Source organism: Strigops habroptila, chromosome 4 (assembly GCF_004027225.2).
Source record: "Strigops habroptila isolate Jane chromosome 4, bStrHab1.2.pri, whole genome shotgun sequence".
NCBI lineage: Eukaryota > Metazoa > Chordata > Aves > Psittaciformes > Psittacidae > Strigops > Strigops habroptila.
Genome location: NC_046358.1, coordinates 36765803 through 36790148, shown reverse-complemented (window position 1 = coordinate 36790148; position 24346 = coordinate 36765803). Strand labels below are relative to the sequence as shown.

At 38.0% G+C, this 24346-nt stretch overlaps 2 protein-coding genes across 3 annotated transcripts in view; one reads left to right on the top strand and one right to left on the bottom strand.

Moving 5' to 3' along the window:
- The window catches only part of SEC23A (Sec23 homolog A, COPII coat complex component), a 27987-nt gene extending 6073 nt beyond the window's left edge, over positions 1-21914 (bottom strand). The window contains exons 1-18 of one of the 2 annotated variants that reach the window (XM_030481351.2): positions 21812-21914; positions 17677-17918; positions 16131-16188; positions 15776-15862; positions 14362-14598; positions 14179-14258; positions 13121-13265; positions 12637-12795; positions 11669-11784; positions 9423-9546; positions 8212-8292; positions 7222-7311; positions 5891-5997; positions 4612-4765; positions 3828-3905; positions 2995-3156; positions 1695-1781; positions 44-199 (exon numbers count right to left, since the gene is read on the bottom strand). In XM_030481351.2, the coding sequence (XP_030337211.1) occupies positions 44-199; positions 1695-1781; positions 2995-3156; positions 3828-3905; positions 4612-4765; positions 5891-5997; positions 7222-7311; positions 8212-8292; positions 9423-9546; positions 11669-11784; positions 12637-12795; positions 13121-13265; positions 14179-14258; positions 14362-14598; positions 15776-15862; positions 16131-16188; positions 17677-17897 (2142 nt within the window). In that variant the 5' untranslated portion in view covers positions 17898-17918; positions 21812-21914. Of the gene's footprint in view, positions 1-43; positions 200-1694; positions 1782-2994; positions 3157-3827; positions 3906-4611; positions 4766-5890; positions 5998-7221; positions 7312-8211; positions 8293-9422; positions 9547-11668; positions 11785-12636; positions 12796-13120; positions 13266-14178; positions 14259-14361; positions 14599-15775; positions 15863-16130; positions 16189-17676; positions 17919-21658; positions 21784-21811 lie in introns of those variants that run through there. The other variant, XM_030481353.1, reaches the window with a different exon arrangement.
- On the top strand, positions 18663-24346 carry LOC115606384 (formin-like protein 18). The gene is made up of 4 exons (XM_030482225.1): positions 18663-18790; positions 19470-19573; positions 21296-21576; positions 21731-24346. The coding sequence occupies exons 1-4, from the start codon at positions 18663-18665 to the stop codon at positions 22187-22189; spliced, it is 972 nt and encodes a 323-aa protein (XP_030338085.1). The 3' UTR covers positions 22190-24346.

Here is a 24346-nt window from a genome sequence, read left to right as displayed (position 1 = left end):
TTAACACATCACTTCCTAGATTATAATATATATTCCAGTATACCTGGCTTCCTCCATGCTCTGTATCAATGTATCTGGGCATTGGAAATCTGGAATGGAGAATTTCTTGGGCATCATCTACTGGAGCTTGTAGCAAGTGGTGAAAGTTTTCATATTCCGGCATATCTTGGTAACCTGATTTGCGCCACTGAGCTATGGTCTGGGCAGAGGAGAAGAAAGAAGTTTAGAACTGATTCACCAATCTTTCTTAGAGGATACACAGAGCTTTTCAGAGAAGGATGTACTGCTGCTGGCCTCTTTTCTATCATTCACCCTTTTCTGCCCCATAGTATGCAAGTTATTTTTTGAAAGCCAAGATGTGCAAGTAACACGCCGCTAGATGTTTGGGGTTTTTTTAAACTCTAACAATTTGTGGTCCATCTTTATTTCCTTTTTTATAATCCTTTATATGCTAAATATTTAGTTCATGAGGTCAAGGATACTATTTACAGTGCTGTAAATATGCACGTCTATGACACTTAAAAAATAAATGTTTATACTGCTATTTATCTTTCAGGTCCTCTAGCACAGCCTCCCAACCTTTCCAGGAGTGCAGCTGGCTGCTCGAGGTCAGCTCACTGATACAGGCTGTTACTAGGAAAGACCTGGAGGGATCCTCAGCAGAGCCTCCCCTCCTCCTTTGCTTGGCAGCTGCTTTTAAACTGAGGCTCTCATTCCTGGCTCCTGCCTGAGCTACACTGCTGCCATGCCTGTACCTGGATGTGCAGCTCACTCACATGGACCCCCAGCCACGGACTTGACTTCCCGGCTTGAACTGGGATCTGCCTCATCTCCATCGACCTGTCTGGTGATCTGGACTGGTGACTGAGCCTGGCTACTGCCCACAAATTGCTCTGCTTCCCTTGCTTGTGTATGGTGGGACTAAGTCCTCATTGGTGAAGCCTCTGCCTGCCTTGCAATCATACGCAGTTCCCTGTTCCCCTTCCCTCAGGGAGCACCCTCCCCTGCTTCTTCCTGACAGCCTCTTACAAAAATATACAGAATATTTTTCTACTTAAGAAGTTAAAGTTTAGTAACTATTTTAAAAAGTGCAGCTATGAGGACGTGATCCAGAACAGCATTTCTCGAACTCTCAGCTGTGAACTACTTACAGTTGCAAAGCAGTAAAAAGCAGCAGCTCAATTCCTCCAGGGAAGTAGAGCACTAGCAAGTCACAAGCACTTATATTTCCAGTACTGGGGAATATCTATCTACCTAACTGTCAGGAGCGGTTTCATTCCTCCAGGACAGCGCAGATGAAGGATGACTGTAAAACTTGGTGTTCTGACTCCCTATCCGTGGAGGACTCATTAGAAGTCTACAATAAATGACTGAAAAGGGAGGGTGAAACACATGATGGAGGGAACAACACTCTCAGAAGTTGGAAAAACATTGATCTAAACCAAATAATCTGCATACTGAAGCTAATTCATCTTAAATCCATCATAACAAATAGGAGCAAAACATCAAGTACTGTTAGGCATCTGTGTATAGGCACGTTAGGTTACCAAACTACAAACATGAACTAGGAGTCTGGTATCAGCCATGCAGATGAGAGGTCAAGCATTGGAGCATGTCAGAACTGCAGCTTGACTTTCATAATGCAGCACACCTACACAAAAAGAGTATTTACGTAAGAAATCACAAAATCTTACCTCTCCATGATAAATAAGGATCTGGAAAAAGGTGTCCATAAGGAGAATGCGATCTGGTAAAATGCTGCTGCTATCCAGAAGAACAGGCTAAGATTTAAAAATAAATAAGAAATTACCAACTGATGCAGAATTGAGCACTGAATCTTAGCAACTTCTTCAATCACTAACTAAAGCTCCATATTTGGTTGTTTTCATGTTATACATCTGCAACCCACACAATCTCATTCTAAAGTTATCCAGCTTGATTCTGAATATATAACTTCATTAAAGTAATAAAAAAAACTATTAAAGAGCTGAAATCTCTTCGGTTATTATGCACTTTTCCAGTCTTTCAAGTACCTCCATATTTACCTTTACAATGTCATTAATTCAAATGATACTTCAATGTATTCAGCTTCAGTAATTACCCAAGTATAAGATTTGGTGGTTGTGGTTGGCTGGTTTTTTTAGTCTTGTCCTTGCAGCTATTATTACTGTGCACATATATCCACCAACCCTGGTGGATGATTCATAATTTATGAAATCAAACGTAACAAAGTTTTAATTTAGCTTTTTAGGGGCAGTGACACTATACTGGCACTATATGATTTAACTGAATCAGTACCATATGATTTAATTGGACCAATCTTATTAGGGATACCAAAAACATTAACTACTCCAAGAATTTAAAAAAAAAAAAAAATTAAAAAAAGATTATTACTCATTTTACACTGAGGTGCCAAGCTCCTGCTTAAACATCTTCTCCTTTCCATTACCTGATTGTTATTCATACATCGGAGAATGATCTTACACCTGTGAGTAGCTCTTCACAAACCACCTTATTGCTTTAACTCCACTTTTAAACATTTTTCTTTTTTTTATCCCATGAGATAGTCTTAAAAACAAACAAACAAAAAAACCCTAGCAACAGTTTGAATTCCAACCTGCCAAAATCCTTGCCTTCTATGTTTATTTTCACTGTCTTACCATTTCCTCACTCTCTCTTATATATCGGACAACTTTTGATGTCTCCTATCTTACACTTCTTTCACAAGCTTCTTGGAAGATCGTCTTTCTATTTTAGGTTTATACAGAATGTGCTTTGATAAGGTCAGCTGGAAGGTTCTCTACCAAATATATATATACACACATACACATATATATACACACATATATATGTATATACACATGATGGTAACCACAGCAAAATTAAAAGCTTTGGATAAGGGCATTACAATAGAGAGAATTTTGTACATCTGAAAAAAAAAAAAAAAAAAAGAAACCCCAACAACTTTTACCCTGTTATTATATTTAATGATACCTCTGGAGGTCCATTAAATGAGTAGGCATAGAGAATTGGCTGAACCATGATAAGTGACTGGGTTAGATCTTGACGCATAAAATGATGACGATAGTATGAGCTCTCATCTGGACTGTTATTAAAAACTTGTAAGAAAGGAGATCTTCTCAAGTGAAACATAAACTGCAAAACAAAAAACCACACATTTGTTTGAACTTTCACAGATAAAAAGGAGAGTTGTACAAAGAGAGAAATATTTTTCACAAATTACGCAAGACCAATGCCACAACAAAACAAGATTCTAAGTCCTTTAACATTTCTAACTTGTATATGCACCTTTGCCAGTTTTTCTATACTCTCGTGAGAGTAAGAGAGCGAGCTCAGAATGGATAAACCTATAAAGCAGCTTTGAATTAAGAGGAAAGTTTACTGTTTCTTCTTCTCCAGTATTAACTGATAAATAGTATGACTGAATATTGCCAAACCCTTCCTTTACTGTAAGTTCTACTGTTCCTATGAGGGAGGCTGCTGTGCTTGAACACATGAGTTATAGTATGTGAACAATAAAAAAGAACATTAACCACAGCAAAGTTGAACTTCATTAGTAAAGTTAGTAAAGTGGAAAAAGCAAATCCCTCCAGTGCTGAATCAATCTCTCCACAACTTTTAACACCTTGATTTGGAAGGTAACTCGAACAGAAATATCACTGAAGTCTATGAAGAGTCCAAAAGCAATATACCTGGAGCTATGAGAATGAAGGAATTTATCAAAATGGATTATCGACAAAGAAACTAGTCAAAGTTTAATTACTTTAAACTATTCATCCCTACAGGCACATCTTCCTCTTACTCACCTGTGGGTAAAGTGAAAAGGTTTCTGAAAATCTGAAAGAGCTTGGATCATCTTTGTGATATTCTCCAAATTTCTGACACTGGAGTAAAAGAAAAATTTATCTCAATTAAGAAACGAACCTCCTTGGTCATGCCACTACTGTAAGTTTGGTTGGTTTTAACAGACACATGATTTGAGGTGCTTACAGCTTTGTAAGTAAACAGAAACCTAGCAAAAACACTGATGTATGTTCTTTTCTTTACTTGTGTATGAAGCTTTAATGGCTTACTTTTTTTTCCTCCCCTCTCTAAAATTGCTAAGCAGACTTATATAATTAAACTGCCCTGGAGAGCACATATAAAATTAAATTATTAATAATCACTTACAAGTAATTAAAAAAAAAAAAAAAAAAAACCAACTTTTGAAAATAAAGAAATTCCACATTATTTTCTAGATAACTATGATTTTTTTTTTCCTAAAAATATTTCATCTACACTATCATTACAGGCAGCAAAAAGTAGAGAAAGCTTTAATTTCTGCTAATCTTATACTAAATTTCAATTGTTGGCAATTATCAACAATTGAGGAAACATTAATAAACAAACCAAAATCATATCTGTTCTTTTTCTAATTTAAAAAGAAAATCTTAGTTAATTCTGCATACCCACTTGAGGAAATGAAGCACTCAGTTCATTTTTTGTTTTGTTTTTTTTTTTAAAGAAACAATCATTGAACACCAGTCATTTAAGAATGGTATGTCTGGAGACAAGAAACCAATCTGACTCTTGTAATACAGTCCTTCTTACCAGACGTATCAGTTGCCTATCCAGCCACCTAAGCACATCAGGCCCCTCTTCTGTCTCTGCCCTATACACTGCCAATCTAGCCATGAGAATCGCAGCAGCTTCCTGGTCAAAAGATGCAGCAATGTTTTGAATCTGCGTCTGTGCATCTGCCCAGCTGCAAAAGAAAAATACAAGTATTTGCATCACAGTGAAAGGAAAGAAGAACCTCAAAATATACCTTCAAAATTAAGGCAAAGAAAGCAGTGTTACCAGTTTAACAAACTCATGCTGGAGCTTCAAAAAATCTACTGAGTGTAGATGAGCAGCCTCTCAGTTAACCATTCTTTAATTAGAAATATCCCTTATTCATAGAGATGTCATGCAATCAGTGAAATAAAATATAATGCTACTTACAAAACAGTTGTTATATTTTAAAAAATATTAATTATGATGTTACAGAAAACACTGCCCATGAAGCTAATCACACATTCCCACACCAGCAGACGTCTTGTGCTCCTTTTCTCGTCCTTTCAATTTACAAGATGAACTATTAATCTGCTCTTTTTATTAGCTGCCAAAAAGATTTTACTAATATAACTAATGTAAGTTCACAAGATATTCATATCAACAGTAAGGACAATGGTAATTTTTTTTTTGGTAAACTGAATTTCCCATCGCATTAACCAATCAATAATCTCCATCTTAAATGAAATGTCACTGGACATTGAAAAATGCCTGCACAATATTAAACATCACTTTCTAAAATTGTGGAATAAATTGAATCAAGAAAGCTCCAGGTAAAAGTTATACATTGAAAAACAGGTATTTTCACATACTACAAACAAAACTGAATTCCACAGAAAAAAAGAACATTAACCACAGCGAAGTTGAACTTCATTAGTAAAGTTAGTAAAGTGGAAAAAGCAAATCCCTCCAGTGCTGAATCAATCTCTCCACAACTCTTAACACCCCTCCACTCTGAACAAAGTGATCTTTGCCATTCCTGAAGTCTGACCATCTCCTCAATTTGGGCCATAAAATTTCACTCGAAGTTTCCTCGTCATCTAAAATCACTTGGGTTACTCCAGAGCACTCCCATAACATCATTGTAGAACCACTGCCACCTCTCGGAGAAGAAGCAGCCCACAGAAAAGAGAAGCAACTGTCTCAAAGGTATAATCATGCTTTCACCACCTGCGGCACTGCACATCCCAGAATAGACTGATTACAAAATCTAAAGATTAAAAGCTAAATATATATCCTGCTTTTTTGAAAATGATTCATCATGAGTAAAACTTACTTTCTGGCAACTGTGGTCACTCTAATACGTCTCTGTCCACTGGAATGCTGGTACTGAGTCACAAATTGAATTGCACCACGTCCTCCTTGAGGAATGGGAGCATTGTGCTAAGTACAGGAGGAAAGAAATTAAATGGAGGGGAATATCAAGATTTTACAATATAATTTAAAAACGTATGAACAGATTACTAGAAAATGATAAAATTATTTGCAATAGGCAGCTCACGTTACATAAATGCACTGTCTGGTGCTTTTAGTATGTTGAGTACCTTTACTAAACATGGTTAATAAACTTGGAGACTGTTAAAGGATGTTAGGAGCAGTTGCTGCCTCCACCAGACACCCTTAAAGCAACCAATGCTCTCTCCCTCCACCCTTACAGAGACAACACTTTCAAAGGGGCTATGTTAAAATTGCTGATTTCATTACTCTATTTGAACATCACGTGATTCATTAGAATTATAGGGCAACAAAACTGATACTACTGATTAATGAATTCCAGGAAGTGCCATCAAAACATACAGATTGGAATCCAAGTGTAAACCTTAATTTCAAAATCTGCTTGGTAGAAATTCAGGTTTATAGTCTGCTAACAAGGTAACTAATCCAGGAGAGGACAGTTGAAATCAACTATTACACACCATGACCAGACCAGTTTTAGAGCTACTAATAAAATGAGACCAAAATGAATATGCAAAAAGTAAGCTAAGCTAAGTTCAAGTTTTCCAAGTTTTGCACAGGTTATAAAATATGTAATACAGCATACTAAATACATAGAAACTACAGTCAGCTCACATAGTTCCTGAGCTTCAAATGTTTGGGAGAAGTACTAGAAGGAAGTGGCACATTTGCTTATCATGTTTTTATCCTCTTTCCTAGTACTCCCTCAGGGAAACCCTATGCATTTCAATGCAGCAAATCTTTACTTGCAAATACTCAGCAATTAAAGCATAAATTAAAATGTAACATTATGGTGTAATTAACTTGTAATTAAAATATCAGAGAAACACTGAAAAGCACTTTTAAATATACAGATTACGGAACTTTCATATGTTGCAACTGAAACAGATTTTAGTAACACTCTGAAAAGAAAAAACTAGATTTAGATTATGAACTCTTATCCAAAATTTGAAGAGCTCTTTGGTTTCCATTATTATATTCAAGAAAATCAGATCATGAAGCTGTTAGTATCTGTCTCTAAACTTTGACAACACAAAATGGCAACATCGTTTGCATCCCTACTACTGTGCTTGAGGGAACCACACAAAAATATAGCAGTCACATAAAATAACATTACGGTGTTTAGTAGACAAGTAGACAAATATTTATTACCTGGTTGACCACCTCAAAGTACAGTGCAAGTGTTGTAGTAGGATTAAGTCCACAAATCTTCCACTGACAAGTACCTCCTGTTCCAATCTCCTGCAGAGAAATTTTATAATACGTTTACAAACCAGAAGTATTACCTTGTTTAGAATGTACACCACCTGACCATTATAGGTATTTGTTTACAACTACTCTGCCACAGGTTTCCTCCCTGACCACTCTGTCAGCTTCTCAAGCAGTCTTGCAAAATAACTGCAGTGTTGGATGTAGGAATAAGAAAAAAGGAGATGGTTGTAAAAGATTAAAACATTAGAAAGACAAGGAGAAAATTTCCATTAGAAAAATGGAAAAATTAAGTCAGAAACAGGAAAAAGTACTAGACTTTGCTTAAACAATCCCAAGACAAGAGGTAAGAAACACATGCAAGTGGAATAACTATTCCAATGCACACCAGTAAAACTTCAAAGAAGATAGCTTACATAGTATATAGGATGTAGTTACATAGTCTCTAGAAACTAACAAGGTAACTGTATACACAGTGATGTATTTTAAGTGACAATTCCTTTTTGTCATCCAAACAACATAAATGCCCAGTGAAAACGATTAAAATAATCAGCCAACCATAATGGACCCAGTGAAATCAAACAAAATATTCAAGGAAAATTTTATTGGCAATACTGTCACTGTGCTTGTATTCACTGTTACATGCACTATGGCTAGAATAAGCAGCCACTCAGCAGACAAACCTAAACAAGTAACAAAGGATCTGCAAGTTCTAATACTACCTGAATCTCATCTCATCCAAAATCTTATCAAAAAAAAACCAAACAAAAAAAAAACCCCAGCCCTTACACGTATTTAATTTAGAATTGATAAAAAGGGAACATTATTTGTTTCATTTATGGAAAAGTTTCAGCCTCTCCTCAGATACAGAAATCCTAAATCCTATTCTTCCATAGAAGAATATTACCTTCATTTTCAGCAAAATTTACTTACATTTTCTGAGACACAAGGTCCTTTAGAGTTGAGAGAGACACAGGGTCCAATCGCTCCAGAAACCTTCACTTCTCTTGAAGTCTTCATATACAGAAGAAAAACATACATTAATATGCCATAGTAAGAAGAATTCAGTCTTATCATTAGTTAATGAAAACCACAATGCATGTCAGACTCTTGATACCTTTAGGAAAGGTTGTACATGCAATAATGCTTGGTACATTTAGAGAAACTTTTCATGTGCTCACTTTCTATTCTTAATTATGTATGTTTGCTGTACCAATTAGTACGTCTGAAACAATAGCACGAACATAACTCATGGTGAAAAGCTGCTGTTATTTACAAATCTAAGGGCCAAGAAAGTATAATGGATAGTGTCTATTTTTTATCAAAATAATTAAAATATTCACAAAATGAGATTAAAACTGAAGACTTGTAGGATATGCCTGTACATAGGATATGCCCACAGTGAATTTATATTCTACCTGTACATACCCCACAGTGAATTTATATTCTATCTCCTAAACATTTAGCTAAAAGCAAAATCCAGTTATTTACATTCTTCTGTTGTCATTTTCCTGTTTGATATGTACATCCCTCTAAGAACTGGGGGTCCCTTTTTGCATTTTCTAGAATCTTCCAACAAAATTCACAAGAACACATACATGAAATAGAGGGTTCAATTATTTTCCTAGTAGTAAAAACTTAAACAGAATTTTACTGATCAAGAAAATAGCCCCATATTCTTCTACGAGGCAGGACTGCAGTATTTTGCAAGAAACACGTTCAGCTCTAAGCTTCTCACAAGAGTGGAGGTGAAAATGAACACTGTTAAAAGTGCTCGAGCTGATTCTGGTAAGGATGGCAAATGAAAGGAAAGCTGTCCTGGACTATAGAGAGAACCTGGACCTACACCCAATAAACTCTCACTACTGATACTAAAATCTATGCACACAGCACTGTGAGACATTCAGTCTCCCTTTCAGCTGTCACTGAATGCAGGGTAAGAATGAATTAACATTACACCTAACTCACATTTACATAATCATGGATCTGCAAAAAGAGGGCTAGGCAGTACAAGCTACGTCCAAGCCAACCCTAACACATCCGTTTAGCATATTCCTAAAAATTCCTTAAAGGGCAAAGAATCCACAGTTCATAGCCATCCTATTCCAGTGTTTAACTAACATGCTGCATTTGTGTATTCTTACCTTTATTTCTAACGTGCCACCAAATCCCATTTTAAATTGTCCTTGCATATCTTTTGTGAACACTCTCTGAAAGGTCTGTTTGAATAACGATGTATTGAAAGAGTCTCCCATTACCATGTAGCCTCTAGATGACAACAAAACAAACAAAACCCTCGAGTTAAAATAGATTTCATATCATGCAATAATTTAGCACATGGGATTTGTATTTCTAAATTTTGTCTAAAGACAATTCATTGTAAGGCACATTTTTGCCTTCTTAAAATGGACTATCATTAAATTAATACTTTGCTACAATGTTAAGGATGAAAATTTTAAGTGGGCTTCTTGCCCAATCAGCATCTTAGGGTTATTGTTATTATAACAAAATCTTTCACTGAGAAAACACTATACTGGACTTCAACACCACAAATGTCTCACAGCCTTGTCATGCAAAGGCAGCTTATTTCTAATACTCAATATTCCAGACTTATTTCCACGCCATTTTGTGTAGTTCATTCATTATTTTAGGCTTAAATCTATGCTCAAGAAGCATGATTTCTCTTTATGCTTAGCAACATTCTGTGGATGTAATTGCAACAGTTGCTGCTTATCATGAAACATATATTGCATTTAAAAAATAGTAGTGGGAGATACTATTTTTATTCATTCGAAAATATTAATTAAACAATATTAGTAAAATAAGTTAATAGATCAAACATTACACCTGAAAGAAGTTATGTAAGTTTTCAGGTGGATACTCAAAGATAGAAGAAAACAGACACGAGCAGAATCAGAAATTCCTCCCTGTATGCAGGATGTAGCCAAATGAAAAACAGGAACAGCTGTGAAAGAAATAGACAAACTATACATTGAGGCTACTTTTGCTGAAAGAGCAGAAACGGGGTAAGTCACGTCACAAGAGCAGACAGAAAGAGCAAAATTACAGAGAAAAATATAGCTTGAGTTTGATGCAGAAAAGGAATAGGAGTCAATCGTGCAGGTAAAGTCATAAACTTAAAGATCCTGAACAGTGAAAACTCCCAAGCTAAGGCTACACACACAGCTCTGAAAAGAGCAATCCAGTAGTGATTAGCATGGCCAAGCTGGCGTGAAACTCAGCAGCATATGTCCATCACAACCTGTGGCTGCATCTCTCGCTCTTTGTACGCCCGGATACACAGCATGTGCTTAGGATCCTCTATCACATGAAGACATTGACAAGCAACTAAGGCGGCCTTTTACCCAGATATACCTGGGATTTACCTTCACACAGTTATACCAGTTATTAAACTGATAAGCAAATTTTACCTGCAATTGGTATTGACAAAGGTAACAGTAACAGGCAAGAAAAATGAGCTTGGCAACAGAATCCAGACTGAATACAGAAGGCTGACCTAAAAATCAAATGGTATGTAAAGCATGTGGCTATACTAGTAAAGATGAAATATTGTGAGTATGGAAAAGGCTTTCAGAAAGAGAAAGAAAATAGTCTTTGAAAAAAATATGGAGGAAGAACTGGCAGGATTTACAAAATTAATGAGGTACTTAACACTCAAGCAGGAGTCAAAAGCTATACCAGACTACAGATCTGCATAACTGGAAGGATAAAGGTACTATCCACAGTGACAGAAAATAGGGGAGAGGTTTCATGAGAAAGACTAGAACTTTCTTTGATTATATTAAAGTGAACTGATAGCAAGACAAGCTTAAGGAAACACAAGACCATGTCTGAAACATAGAATTGGACAGAGGTAGCAAAAATCAGGAGCAACAGATGCACCTGATAATCACCTAAGACTGTAGTTAAACCTATAAACAACAGTATATAGAAGGGCATAAACAAGACAGAACACCACAAGGTTTTGTACCACTCTCAACACCAAGGAAAAAAAAGGATGACGTGTCCTTATCTTTACTGAAACTTGCAGCTTACATAAATGCACACTGAAAAACAGTAACAGTGGATAAATTCCCTGTTTAAAAGTTATCCATGTTATTTAAGCCTCAAACTGATCATATTAAAAGAAAACAGTAAAGCCCCTTCTGATCAAATCCACAATTGTGGTGACGAATTTGCCAGAGGCTGAGAAATTCCAAAATTCCAGTACAAATGCAGCCATCACAGTACATTAGAGTGGGTTTGGGCATTTTTTTTAGTAAGTAGCAGAACATTTTTGGTAAGTGCTTCCTGTTAAACAATTTAAAAAAAAAAAAAAATATTGAAAACTGCATCTGCATATACTACTTAAAAATTAACAGGCACATACCCTGTGTAGTTGGGACAACACTTCATCTCCAGAAGACCAGTCTGATCCAATGCACATGCATATATGTCAATAACATGACCATTTGTTGCAGCCCGATTAGCCAGGGCTTCAAAATGCTAAATCCAAGATGAAAACAGTTCATAGCGATTTAAAATGTGAACAGGCCTCATCTTCATATTAAATCCTAACTTCCCAAGTTTTTCTAAAACAACATTACCAGACTTCATTCATATATTATTCCAGTACAAGCTAAAAAGGTATTTTTTCCTGAAGTTAAAAATAAGATTGGAATTTTTAACACTTGGGGTTTTTTTTTTCTGACCAGCTGAGAACCTGACCCACACTAGACAGCCCGGTGGTTGCTATTTAAACTAGAAAATTACCTTGATTTTTTCCTTTTAAACTTTGCATGAAGTACTAGATCCAACACACAGAACTGAATATACCTTGCTAATCTCAAATGCCTGGAATGACAGATGCCTATGACTGAGCTAATTGTTTAAGCTCATAAATTTAGGCTCGTAACTTTAAGTTTATAATCAGTTAAGATGAATTCAACAGGTTTTGGATGCAGTTCACTTGCCCAAATATACATTTAAGATTAAATGGACTATGCCTAAACTCCACTGTCTAACCCTCCCCCAACTACAGAGACAGTTTTGAACAGCTGCCTTAGAAGCAGACAGCCTTACTCTAAATATACCATCTAGTCACATAAATCTTTTCTGACTTAAACCAGAAAAATACTTCAAAGAACTTTACTGTGAGCTACACAAAGTCCTAACTTAATACACCGAAATTTCTGAAGCAATTCCTGAAGACATACCACTATTCAGAGACAGGTAAACAAAACCACAGAATTCCCACCTCTTCATACATTTGCTACTAACAGTATTTTAGTGTGAGACAATGTAAATGTTTACTTACTGGTAAGATGCCTACAAATATCATCCATTATCATCTCTTACCTTCGTACCCTTTTTAACATATTTAGCATTGTCTTTTTCAATGTCATGCCATGATCTTATAGGCAACTTCAGTTCATCCCCTACAACCATGCCAGGTCCTTGTGTAGCTGGTCCTCCAATGAACATCATTATACGTGCACCGGTATTGGGAAAAGTGCACTGAAGGAAATAGAAGACAAATAAAACTATGAGGTTTTGCTATAAATTCAACAAAAGAGATAGCTATGCAGGTATTTATCACGTTGATAGGATTCTAACAATAACTGTACTTTTCCCCTCCCAAAACTTAAATCGGCTGTTAATTCAAAGTTCAATTTTGCCTCATTAAAATGATTCTTCACATGCAGGGTATGATACCCATCAGAATCATCAAATAAATCTAATATGCATCAATTACCCAGGCTTTTACATATTGATTATGGCAGCTTTTCTGCAACAAAATGATTTTTTTACATATGAGCATAACTGTAGTTAAAGCTACTACCTCAAGGAGGCCTACAGCTATAGAAAGAGCCACTCCAGAGGAACGTAAGGGCCGTTTTCCTTGCGGAACAGGCCAAGGATCCCGCTGCAGTTCACCCAAAAGATCAGTAAGATTCATATCAATTTTCTGCACTGGCTGCAAAAATCTGTAAACAGATAGGTGAAATTAGTTTAAATTCAGGCTGTTAAATAAAAATTTTTATCAGTTGTTCACTAGCAATATATTAGATATATATTAGCAACGTCTAATTCTAGATTCTAGTCTGAATTCAGAGCAATGTCTCTGTCTCCCCAGAATAATGCTGTTTGGTGCTACTACATGTTACGAAGCATGCTCAGCTTAAGAACCTCAGCAAAGAGCTTGTAAACCAGAAACTTGCTGACTTAAGACTTATTGCCACTATCCGGAAAGAACCCTGTGTACTCAAACGAACACAGCAGATAACCCAGGAATCTCAAAAAGAAACTCAAGTTTTGTTCCTTCAGTGAAAATCAGAGATCAGAAAAAACATTAACATATAAAGAATTTTTTGTGCTCTCTGCTACAGGCTGTCCACAAATGCAGCTATTTATCAGAAGGCAGAGACTGCAAAACTCTCTCTTTTATCGTTTCATAAATTTCTTCTATGTCACAGTGGAACACACAGGAGAATCAAACACCAACCTGCAATTTCCAAACTGGAGACAGAAGGGAAGGGGAGGGGAGAGGAGTGGAAGAAGAAGGAGGGAAGGCAAAACTGGGTATCCATAGAAGGAAGGGGCATTATAGCAGCCATTAACACTTTCCAGCACACCAACTACGTATAATATGCCTATGTAATGTTCTCTTAGATAATTTCTGAAGCATCATCCAGATGACTTTACTATCACCCATTAAGTCTTTTCTTCCCAGAGCAAACTGTAGGAAAGAAACAGGCTGCAACCAATATTATCCTAGTAAATTTGTGTCTGATTAAAAAGTTCAACTGTCAATTGATTGTTTTCATTGCCATAAAACATAACTTCCGCAGTAAATCAGTGTAGTCAAAGTATGTTTTTCAGATATTTTAAGCACATTACCTGTTAGAAGGTGGTGGCTGCTGCACTTGAGGACCCCGACCGACTTGTGAAACAGCTACTTTTGTAAGCCCTAGCATTTCCTGTAGTGAAATACGTAAGATTTTATTACAAAATTTGCTTACAGACTAGGTGAAGCTCTTCATCATAATCACCTTGACAATTTCATTTGCTTTTATGCATTACCTGAAGCTGTTTTGCAGAGAGGTCCTTTGTCCCTCTGAAGACATAACTTTTGGAAATGCCTTCACAGCCAAGCTCATGAACTTGCACCATTCGGCCAAAGGTAATGAGACCTACTAACGCCGTTGGTGGCAGGAGACTAAGCGACATTTGCATGGATTCCTTCAGAGCTTGCAAGTCTTCATCTTCCATGCATGTGTCCACAACATAAAGAAATATCAAAGGCATCTGAGGACCACGCTTTAAGAAACACAAATATAATCACATGAAAAGCTAATCCTGCAATATTTCCAGGAAGAAAAATGAACACATGAAGTACATTTTGTAAAAGTTTTAATTTCAACCATACCAGTAATATCAATGTTCCATCTAACTTAGCTCCCTCTCAAGTAGTAATCAGTATCCTGGGCAAAAGGGGAAAAAAACCTCTACCATAATGAACTCTACACAAAAATGCAATGCTTACTACAGCAGAAAATAAAAAAAACCTTTCAGGATGTCAGGATAGTTTCAAAGCATGTGTCAATTATATAAATCTTTTAACATACAATGAGCTTTTATTGCTCCAAGTGAATGTAATAGTCTTAAAGCTGTTCACAGTTACAGAATACTCCAACGTGATGACATTCCATAGCATTTCACCTCATGATTTTACTCTAACCAGTTCTTTTTATTCTTTCTCAACTAATTTTGCTGTACTATGAGCAGATATCCCCTTTTACTTTGTGTTACAAGAGTTGGCAAAAAGCTGAGATTCTATTCAGTGTTCACTCTTCATAATCTGAATGCCCCACTGGTCTTACAAATTTTAATCCTCAAAAATGGAATTTAGAGTTTACAAATTTGCAATTGCAAATGTTTGCAATTTGGGGGTTTAGGTCCATTTTTTATTTCTATTCAAATAACCATAAAAAGGATTAATATGAAAATTCAAATACCTGAACTGAATATGTATTAGCCATTTCCTCTAAACCAGATAGCCCTAAAACTAATTCATAATCATTCAAACACGAACTTAGAGTCAAACTGTTAATGAGAGATTAATCAACAGTCTGACAAATTTAAACTGAAATTCAAATGAATTTGAGCAAGAAACAGCAGCAAGCAGACCACTGGCACAAACACAGACTAAACTCCTGGTAAAAAACCAGACCCAATAGAAATATTGCCTTTAGAAGAGATCTCTCTTACTTCTTTCAGTTTTTTGTTTTGTTTTTAAAGTCTTATTAGCTATCCTTCTATTCTTCTAAAGAGTTATGTTTTCCATTTCCATATGATGACACAAATGTTCGATGTACTAATAAGCACATACAGACTCACAGTCCTTCAAATGCAGTGAAGAAATAAAATTGAAATTAAGTCTTTTTGTACAAATGCAAGGCTATAGATATTAAAAGATCTTATTTAATTATTTTACCTGTACTACATATTCAATGCTGGAGAACTGAGGCAAAAGTTCAGCTGGCTGATTCATTTCAGATATGCCAGCATAGGTAGGAGGAAACTGCAAATAAAACCACAGAAATTAAGTATAAATAAAATATTACAACTTCTACAAAAACATACATACAGACTACTTTCCTCCGCAACAGATATTCACTCCTGCTGTCAGGAAAAAAATCTCCATGCAATTATCTGAAGATACAGCTGCACACTCATGCTCTTGCTGTCAATTTCAGTTTGCAACTATAATTTGAAAAATGAGCATGTTCATTCCTACCTTACAAAGAACATTTTCTATAGGCTGAATGTTTCATGTTTCATTTTCTTACCTGATTTCTCTGATAACAGAAGTTGCAAGCCCAGAGTTTTGCTCGATAATCCACTTGGCTATGAAAATACAATAAGAAAAGGTTATATAGCATGCACAATTTGTTTTCCTCCACTGTCCCTAAAATACATTTCTTATTTTTCAAAGCACGCTGACTTTGAAAAAGCTTTCTCCTAGTATAATTTTTCTTCTAAATAGCCATATTACAAATTCAAACTAAGTGTAGTCTTACACAGATGTATCAGGCAAATTAACATCGTTAGAGAGGAGGAATGGTATTCAAGGAAAAGAAGCAAGTAAAAAATTTAAGAATAGAGAGTCTCAGCACCTTTATTAGAGACTTTCTGCATGACCTGAGGCAAATCATTTTAACTTTCACTACGTTTGCATTTTTCTCCTTTCTCAGCCTATGACTATTAGCTGTCAGAGCCTGGGACTATCCCAAACAAGCATTATGCCCTAAAAAAAACCAGCTTCCACCTTAAAAGCTTTCTCTCTAGTGAAAATAACATTTTTTTTTTTTTTTTAGAATTGATGAGCCTACCTCCTTTTATCTACACTTTTATGAGCATTCAGATAGTTAAAATAAATGTTAAAAAATGCAACTCATATCTTCATGACACAGAGATGTCTTACAGAGTCCTACTCACATCTTAAGGGAAAGTAAAAGTTACATGTTTTCAATGTACACTCCTTGTTGTCAGATCTTCTCCTGTCTAAAAGGGCAAAAGTTTTTAAAGTATTATTAAATCTTTGGATAAGTCCCAGTATGCTGTAAACACTACACAGCTCTACTGAGATCAAATGATCTATACCAATTTCAGAGGCTGCAGACTATCTAGCCTGATACACTGTGCCACACAGGCTTCAAAAGGTTCCCCCATATTGAGTCTCTAATCACACCCTGTCCCTGCTTGGGAGAAAAGACAATTTCAAAGCAGATGTAAAATTTTATTTCAGTATTAAATATACACCGTGGCTGATTATAATCGAAGTCAGATGTAGTGGAAGTCAACTTTTTCAGAAGCATTATCTTTTATTGAGGGCTGAAAGAAAAATAATGGAAAGACAAAGCTGTAAAGGGTCTGTCAGATCGCTGGCATTGCAGTTAAATGTGCTGCTGTACATTTTTCCCGTGTCACGTATGCAAGTCATGACTAAGGTCAATAAAAGAGTTTGTTTAATTTGGAAATTCAACTATATCAGGGCCCAGTAGTTAAAAAGATACAGCATAGGAATTTTTTATCCAAGTAATTTTCTAGAGGCAAAATGCGTAAGTATACTAACTCACAGGATGTGTAGTTATAGAAAAGTAACATACCTCATCATTAATTATCTTGAAATGACTTGTTAAATGAAAGCTACGTTTTAAGGGTATAAGTTACATATGCAAATCTATGTGCAGAAACTTCTAAGATCTAGAAGTCTGACCTGTATACTCATGAGGAATACCTGAATACATCAGATCTTTTGCATAGTTTAACTAGCACTATTCTAAAGATTGTTTGTAAGGTAAAATATTGGCGTAACATATGTATTAGGTTTACCATAAGGGATTCAGCACAGCTCGACACGTGGTCCTACTGCATAAAACTGGCTCATACTGAATAGGAGGCAAGTCTGGGCGTTCCTTCAGTGGCGTGAAGAGGGCAGCCACTGGGACTACCATTCTTGTGGCTTCAAGACGACTTGAAGGCCAAACATTCCAGCTGAATCTAACTCCATCTCTGTCCTCATTCTGCTGGATAAATTCCAGGAACGTTGTCATGGTCAACTTCTCTGTTTATCACTAAAATAAAAAGATAACCATTAGCAAAACATTGAAATGCAAACGTTTTTAACCACTAAAGGCTGAATGCACTTAATGACAGTCACACATTCAAATACGGTAACTCAGTTACAGTCAATAAACAGAGTAGCTCTTCTTAAGTCCTAAAACGAATGCACAGAAATCCAAGGTGAAACAAAAAGAAAATTAGGACTCCTATGATGCAGCAACCTCTTCAAAATAACAAATATTTCATATGTTGCAAGTTAAATACACAGCATTAAAATAGTTCATCTTCTGATCCCTTTCTGACTTAAGCAACAAACTCAGGCAAGGAATATAGTAACTAAAGCAATAATTCTAGGACGAGTGTAGAGATCATGCAGCACACTAACACTATAAAAAAAGACTTGCTTACAAAAACAAAATACACACTGCTTTAAGGATTTTCACTAATGTGCTTGGTTGTTTATTCTGTTCATTATTCAAGAACCATTCATTCTTGCAAACTGTTTAATCCTCTAGCTTCTTTTAACAATCAAATTGTAAAAAATATTTCTCCTAAGTGTACTTGGTTTATGACTTCTGCTGTACCAAATTTTGTAAGAGTTCTCTAATCATATTTTCAGTAACTCGTGATGCAGCCTACATGTAAATATAAAGGAATAGAAACACGACACTGCACAAAGAGTACATTCCTACAGCAATGTTAGGAAATAACTGTCAGAAACACAAGTGTCATACTCCACTCCATTACCTATCAAGATGCGCCCTCCAACAATCGAACTTAAATTTACCATTTTGGGCACCAACTTAAGGCTTTCAAATTCTTCAGCTAGTTACTCAAAAGCTCGAGTGCTGGGGAACACAGGCTCATCTGAAAAGCTCAACAGGTACCTGTGAAGATCTGGGAAAGTCAGCAAGAAGCACACGCTCTCCCCCCCACACAAAAACCCATATACACACTGCTCCTGACTACCTGCTGCACGCTTCCCAGTACATTTTAGAGCACATATAGCACAGGTTTTTCCAGTGACTAGGACAGCTAAACTCCCACTGTCTAACAAGAATACACTGTAAAAGCCTACATGAACCACCTGGAAGGTAGCCTGAAAAAATACTCCTAGCTCTCAATCTAGATTCTACTAAGTTAATGAACAGCTTTTAGAAACACTGGAATCCTCCTGAATTGGGATTTAAATCAGGAATTCTCACAAGCACACTCACCTTCTCAGTCCTGCAAGGAGTCCCCCTGCTAACGCAGACTCCTGGAAAACTCCACTTATGAAGACCTAGCTCTCTTTACTAAAATTATAATGTCATGGGAGCTTTAATTTTTATGACTGTTAAAAATTTTTCAAGTTCTTTTAAATCACATTTTAACTTAATGATTTTATTCTAATGCTGACTTTTAAGAAAACAGATTAGTAACATCCATAAACCAAAGAGAAGCTCCACATTCCACAGTTAATATCATTAGGAAATAATCAACTGTCAGCATGTGATGATAGGTATAAAAAGCAGCCTAAAAATTTTTCCTATAGAACATAGACTAACCGGCAAACTTAACAGAGTATCCTTCTCAAAGTCTTCCACGGGTGCTATCACCTGTGCACTATATCCACATTCTCTTCCTGAGAAGAAAAGAGGAAACTACAACTTAAAGGCTATTTCAGGTATTCCATAGGCATCTGCTACAGAGTCCACCAACTCCACCTCCATACACTGCAACATGAACTCCCACTTCTTGTACTGGACTTTGAAGTCTCTTCTCCACTTTTCACTCCAGCTATGTTTGAAATGGTTTTATGTGGGCGCTATTTTTACCACTCAGCTACTGCTCCTCAGAAGGCCATGTACAAACACCAGTGTGCAGTGACTAATAAAGTGCACATATAAAAGATTTGTTGGATTTATTGAGTTAAATACTGTTGCTTTCTAGTAAGGTGTGTATTTCCTGTTCAGAAGGCAGAACCTGCTCATAAATTTTCCTCCACCTTTTCTTCCACTCTTTTCTTCCTTTCCAAGAGTCAATAATGCTCACATATTTTATTATTCACTAAATGTGAAACAGTCTGACAAGTTCCATTCAGTTTCAGCACCACTGCTACAACTGCACAGGCACATTTTCTGGGACAGGTGTGGAGATGTATTACACTGGACCAAAAGAGCAAACCCTCCTGACAGGCTACATACCAAACTTCATACACCTGACTGCCACAAAACATATTGCCCACCTCAAAAAAACACAGAGAAGTGATTTTCAGAACAGCAGAACAGCAACAGCTCCCATGTTGGGGTGTCACCGCTTCAGCTTTGCTGTGGAAGAGGACATCCCGACAAGACCAGCAGTTGGTCCATCCTGGCTTGCTGCCTCACTCCTATTGCTGAGGCTGAATTTACCTCATGTCCCTGCACCATGGCAACCTCACTCTGTGTCACAGAAAGAAGACACACCTGAATTGCACAATGTCACAGGCTGACTATACTCAACTGTGAAGGCTTGATTCTCAGGCAAATAACATTATTTCTGTAATTACTCTGACTAGATGCAAGAGTACAGTTAGGTCTTCCTAACCACCACATACACCAAATGTGTTTGACACACTATTCGGAAAGCTAACCTGTAGCTGAATAAACGGGTTTGAAATGCATTATTTTGAAATTGCACTATTTTGAAATGCCTCTAGAAGCAACTGCAAACAGCTCATAATCTGAAGCCCCTCCTTCATTTCGGCACCATTAAACATTTACACACTACATGTAAATGTGTTCCAGTACAGAAGATCACCAAAATAATATCAACTAATATCCTTGCAAGCACAAACAAAATTAAAACATTTCTCTCTACAGCATTTTAAGAGTTGCAGCACAGATGGATCAGATTACTTCATAGGACCATGTATTTAAATGCCACTAAATCAATACAGCTCACTGTGCACTTTTCTTACAACAAACCTATTCTTTCAGTTTATTATGCACTCACAATCTGGCAAAATAAAACAGATTAATAATAAACCTTCAATTAATTTTTCATGCCAAAATCAGCATTTCAGATACAAAACTATTTCAGATCCAAGGAGAAATTCTTCAATATACAAGGAGAATAACTTAATAGTTATCTAAAGCAACTGCAAGTTGACGAAGTCGCAACATGAGAATTTCATTTTCGCTACTCAAACACAGCCACCCTCCAAACCTGCTCTCCCAGGTTTGTTCACTGAAGACTTTTTCAAACAATCAGTGTACGTAATACCCCACCTAAATTAAAAAACCCATATTCAAAAACAGCAGCGCCTGCCTATACGCGATTTCTATGTAGCTTTACTGATATCGCTAGGCACCGCCGCCAGCTCCCGGAAGGAGCTCCAGGACAGGGCAGCCGCAGCCGAACTGAGCCGCACTTTACACCCGCGGGAGCGGCGGCCGCGCTGAGGCCGTGCCCCGCCGGCCCTACCTGGGTGCCGGCAGCCCCTGCCGAGGAGCTCTCGGCGGCTGCTCGCACCGGCCCAGCGAGGCTTCACCGAAACGGACACGGCGGGCGCGGGACGCGGCGGGCAGCGCTGACACGGCACCGGCGGTACCCCCAGCCCCTCAGGGGCCCCGAGAGCAGCTCCAGGCCGCACGGGGATCCCCCCACCGCCACGGAGGGCGGTGTAAGCGCCCGAAGCCTTGTAAGGTGAGGCGGAGAACCCACCACACCCCTCCCTCCTGGGCCAGCAGCAGGCCGGGCACCCTTCGGCCCAGGGTGCCCTCCCTACCCGCGCAGCACGGGGAGTGGGGCTGCCGCCACGTCGCCGACCAAGGGCTCTCCTCCTGTGGCCTTCTTCCAGCTCCCGCCGCCGGCCCGCTCCGGCTCCCCGCACCCCCCGCTGCCCCCTCAACCATCCTCAGCCCCTCCCCTGCCCACTCACCGTGCACCGGCCGCCGCCGCCGCCTCTCTCGCTCTCCCTGCACGCACGGACCCGCCCTGGCGCTGCCGACGCAGCCAACATGGCCGATGGGAGAGCCCGCGCCACGTCAAGGGGCAGAGAGCGGGGGGCGGGCTGAGCGCCACGGTTCCCCCCGGCCCGGCGCTGTGTCCGCCTGCCACCCGCTCCCGGCCTGTGCCCCGGAGAGCGGAGCGGGGCCAGCGTCAGGCATCCGGCCGCGCTGACCTTCGCTTCACCGCGGAGGCGGCTCCCGTCCGCATGTGTGATTGCGTTTTTAATTCACCGCTCGACTTCCAGATGTCTCTAAAGATCGTTTCTTCCAGTCTCGCTCTTCGGACTGCCTGGGAAAAAATATACTGAAATTATATTCCTGGTGGGTTTAGCCTGATACAATGCTTTACCTCATAAATATTTAGCAATAGAACACGTTTATTTACTATCCGTACAATTACTTTCACGTAACCGTACAGTTTTGCTCCGTTTTCTTGTCAGTGTGGTTATTTCCCCCCCCCCCCCCCCGCCCCAAACCCAAGTCAGGGTGACACTTCGGTTTCAGGGCACTTCAGAGTCGTTTTAAATAAGCCTGCCACAAAAGGCTGGAACAGTAACTTCTGTCTTTCCTGAGATACCTCAGTGTGACAAACACGGACGTGAGGGAGGACTGAGAAAGATTATACTGGCTACCAGACTCTGAAAACATGAGCACCAACTATAAAACATCCTTATCCTCTTTTCTAATACATCAAATGTAATCATGATAGAATTTCTATGCCACTACGATCTCCAGTAATGTTTGCCAGTCATCTTCAGTCTAAAAACATGTCCAGGTAAACAACAGAAGAACTTAAAGGGAGGGATATTAAATCTCCACATCCACAAATCTCACTGGCAGTTGCGGGAGTACTAAGCAGGAGCTTGCCAAGGACACGTAACCTCCTCAGTTTATAAAAAGTACCCACCACCACCAAAATGCACAACATGGCAAAATAACTTCAAACCGATGCACAGAAAGCAATTCAGTGTTGTAATTTCAAAAGTACTCAAATACTATGTGAAACATTTTCAGAAAGTTACACTGAAAAGAGGCACGTCCTGAAGTCAGAACTGCAGGGTGAAATCCGTAGACTGTAAGAGAAAAAGAGGCAACTGACATTTAAAAGGGGAGAAGGAAGAACAGGAAAATACACTATTCTGAAAGTTCACTATGAATAAAAGGTATAAGCATTTTTAATCAGTCATTAGCACAATTAAATTTCATTACACAATGACTCAATGCTCTAAACTTATGTCTTGCAGCTCTTAGGATGGTGCAAACCACAGAGAAAAGCGAGGAGAAGCAAAACAATAGAATAGAAAATAGGATCCTAACGTGGTGTATACTCATTATAGGAAAACACTTCATTATCTCCCAATCTTAGAATGTAGAGTTAAAGCATTTCATTTTTCTTAATGCAGAATTTTCAGTTTATGTGTTAGTTGTTTTGGTTTTTTTCTCAGCAGTGCATGTCCACTGATGGCAACTCACCCTTTCTTTGGAAAAGTACTCTTCCATAAAGCCTAGGCAGTTGAGGAGAAACAATATTCATTCCTAGTTTCTTCCTCTTCTTCCACTGAGTCATATTTGCTAGCCACTGCATCAACACTGTTGGTAAAACTTGCTGGAAACAATTCTATTATCCGTGGAAGACTCCCTGTAATAATTAAAAATATGTTACTTAATTTTTAAAGTATCAATGGAAAGTTCCAGAAAAAGTAATCTAAAGATAGAGAGTATATTTAACTTGTATTTATATCTGTGGATTCTCTTTCTGTTCACATTTCTTGACATCATGACAAATAGGAAAAATAAGTTCCGAATATTACTCAAGTAGAGGAAGAAAACTCTTTACAGCTGGACTCACCAGAGTTTTTATCCTGACCATTGGTCACCCTTTCCAGACGTATCACAGTAGTTTTAGCTAAGCAGGTTTTATTTCCAGTGGTGACTGCAGCAGTTGCATAGTCCTCATCTAGGACGTTAGATCCGGGTTTCAGAATTAAAACTCCTTGTTACACGTAGGTGGTTCTGGAAACACCTTAAAACAAACAAAAGCCAGTGGAGAGGAGGAGTTAGGGTAGATGTTTGTTCAGAACTGCTAAAACACAGCCTTGCAGAAGAAAAAGCATTGCTCTTTTTGAACTTACGTCAGAAGTGTTAGAGCAACTCTGATCTATAGGCAGACTGTTGATAGCACTAAACTGACTTTACATGCAGCAGAACCAACGGGCAAAATAATATACAAATAGACATTTTGTGTAACAGGGATTTCATAATATACAACATAAATTATTACAGCATTATCTTTCTGCTTTTTATCTTAACTAAGAAGCAATCCTCCTTTGTGCTAATGCTACCTCACTTTTGATTTGGCATGTAGATACTCCCACTATACAGCAACGAAATAAACACTCAGGCATTGACCCTTCCAGATTGAGATCTCTGTTTAAATTTACAGCAATAAACTTTTATGTAACTGA

Coding starts and splice junctions, on each gene's coding strand:
- LOC115606384 (XM_030482225.1), top strand. CDS start 18,663: ATGCGCCCTCCAACAATCGAACTTAAATTTACCATTTTGGGCACCAAC. Junction 18,791..19,469: donor TCATCTGAAAAGCTCAACAG/GTACCTGTGAAG, acceptor CAAACTTAACAG/AGTATCCTTCTCAAAGTCTT. Junction 21,577..21,730: donor AGCGCCCGAAGCCTTGTAAG/GTGAGGCGGAGA, acceptor GCCTTCTTCCAG/CTCCCGCCGCCGGCCCGCTC.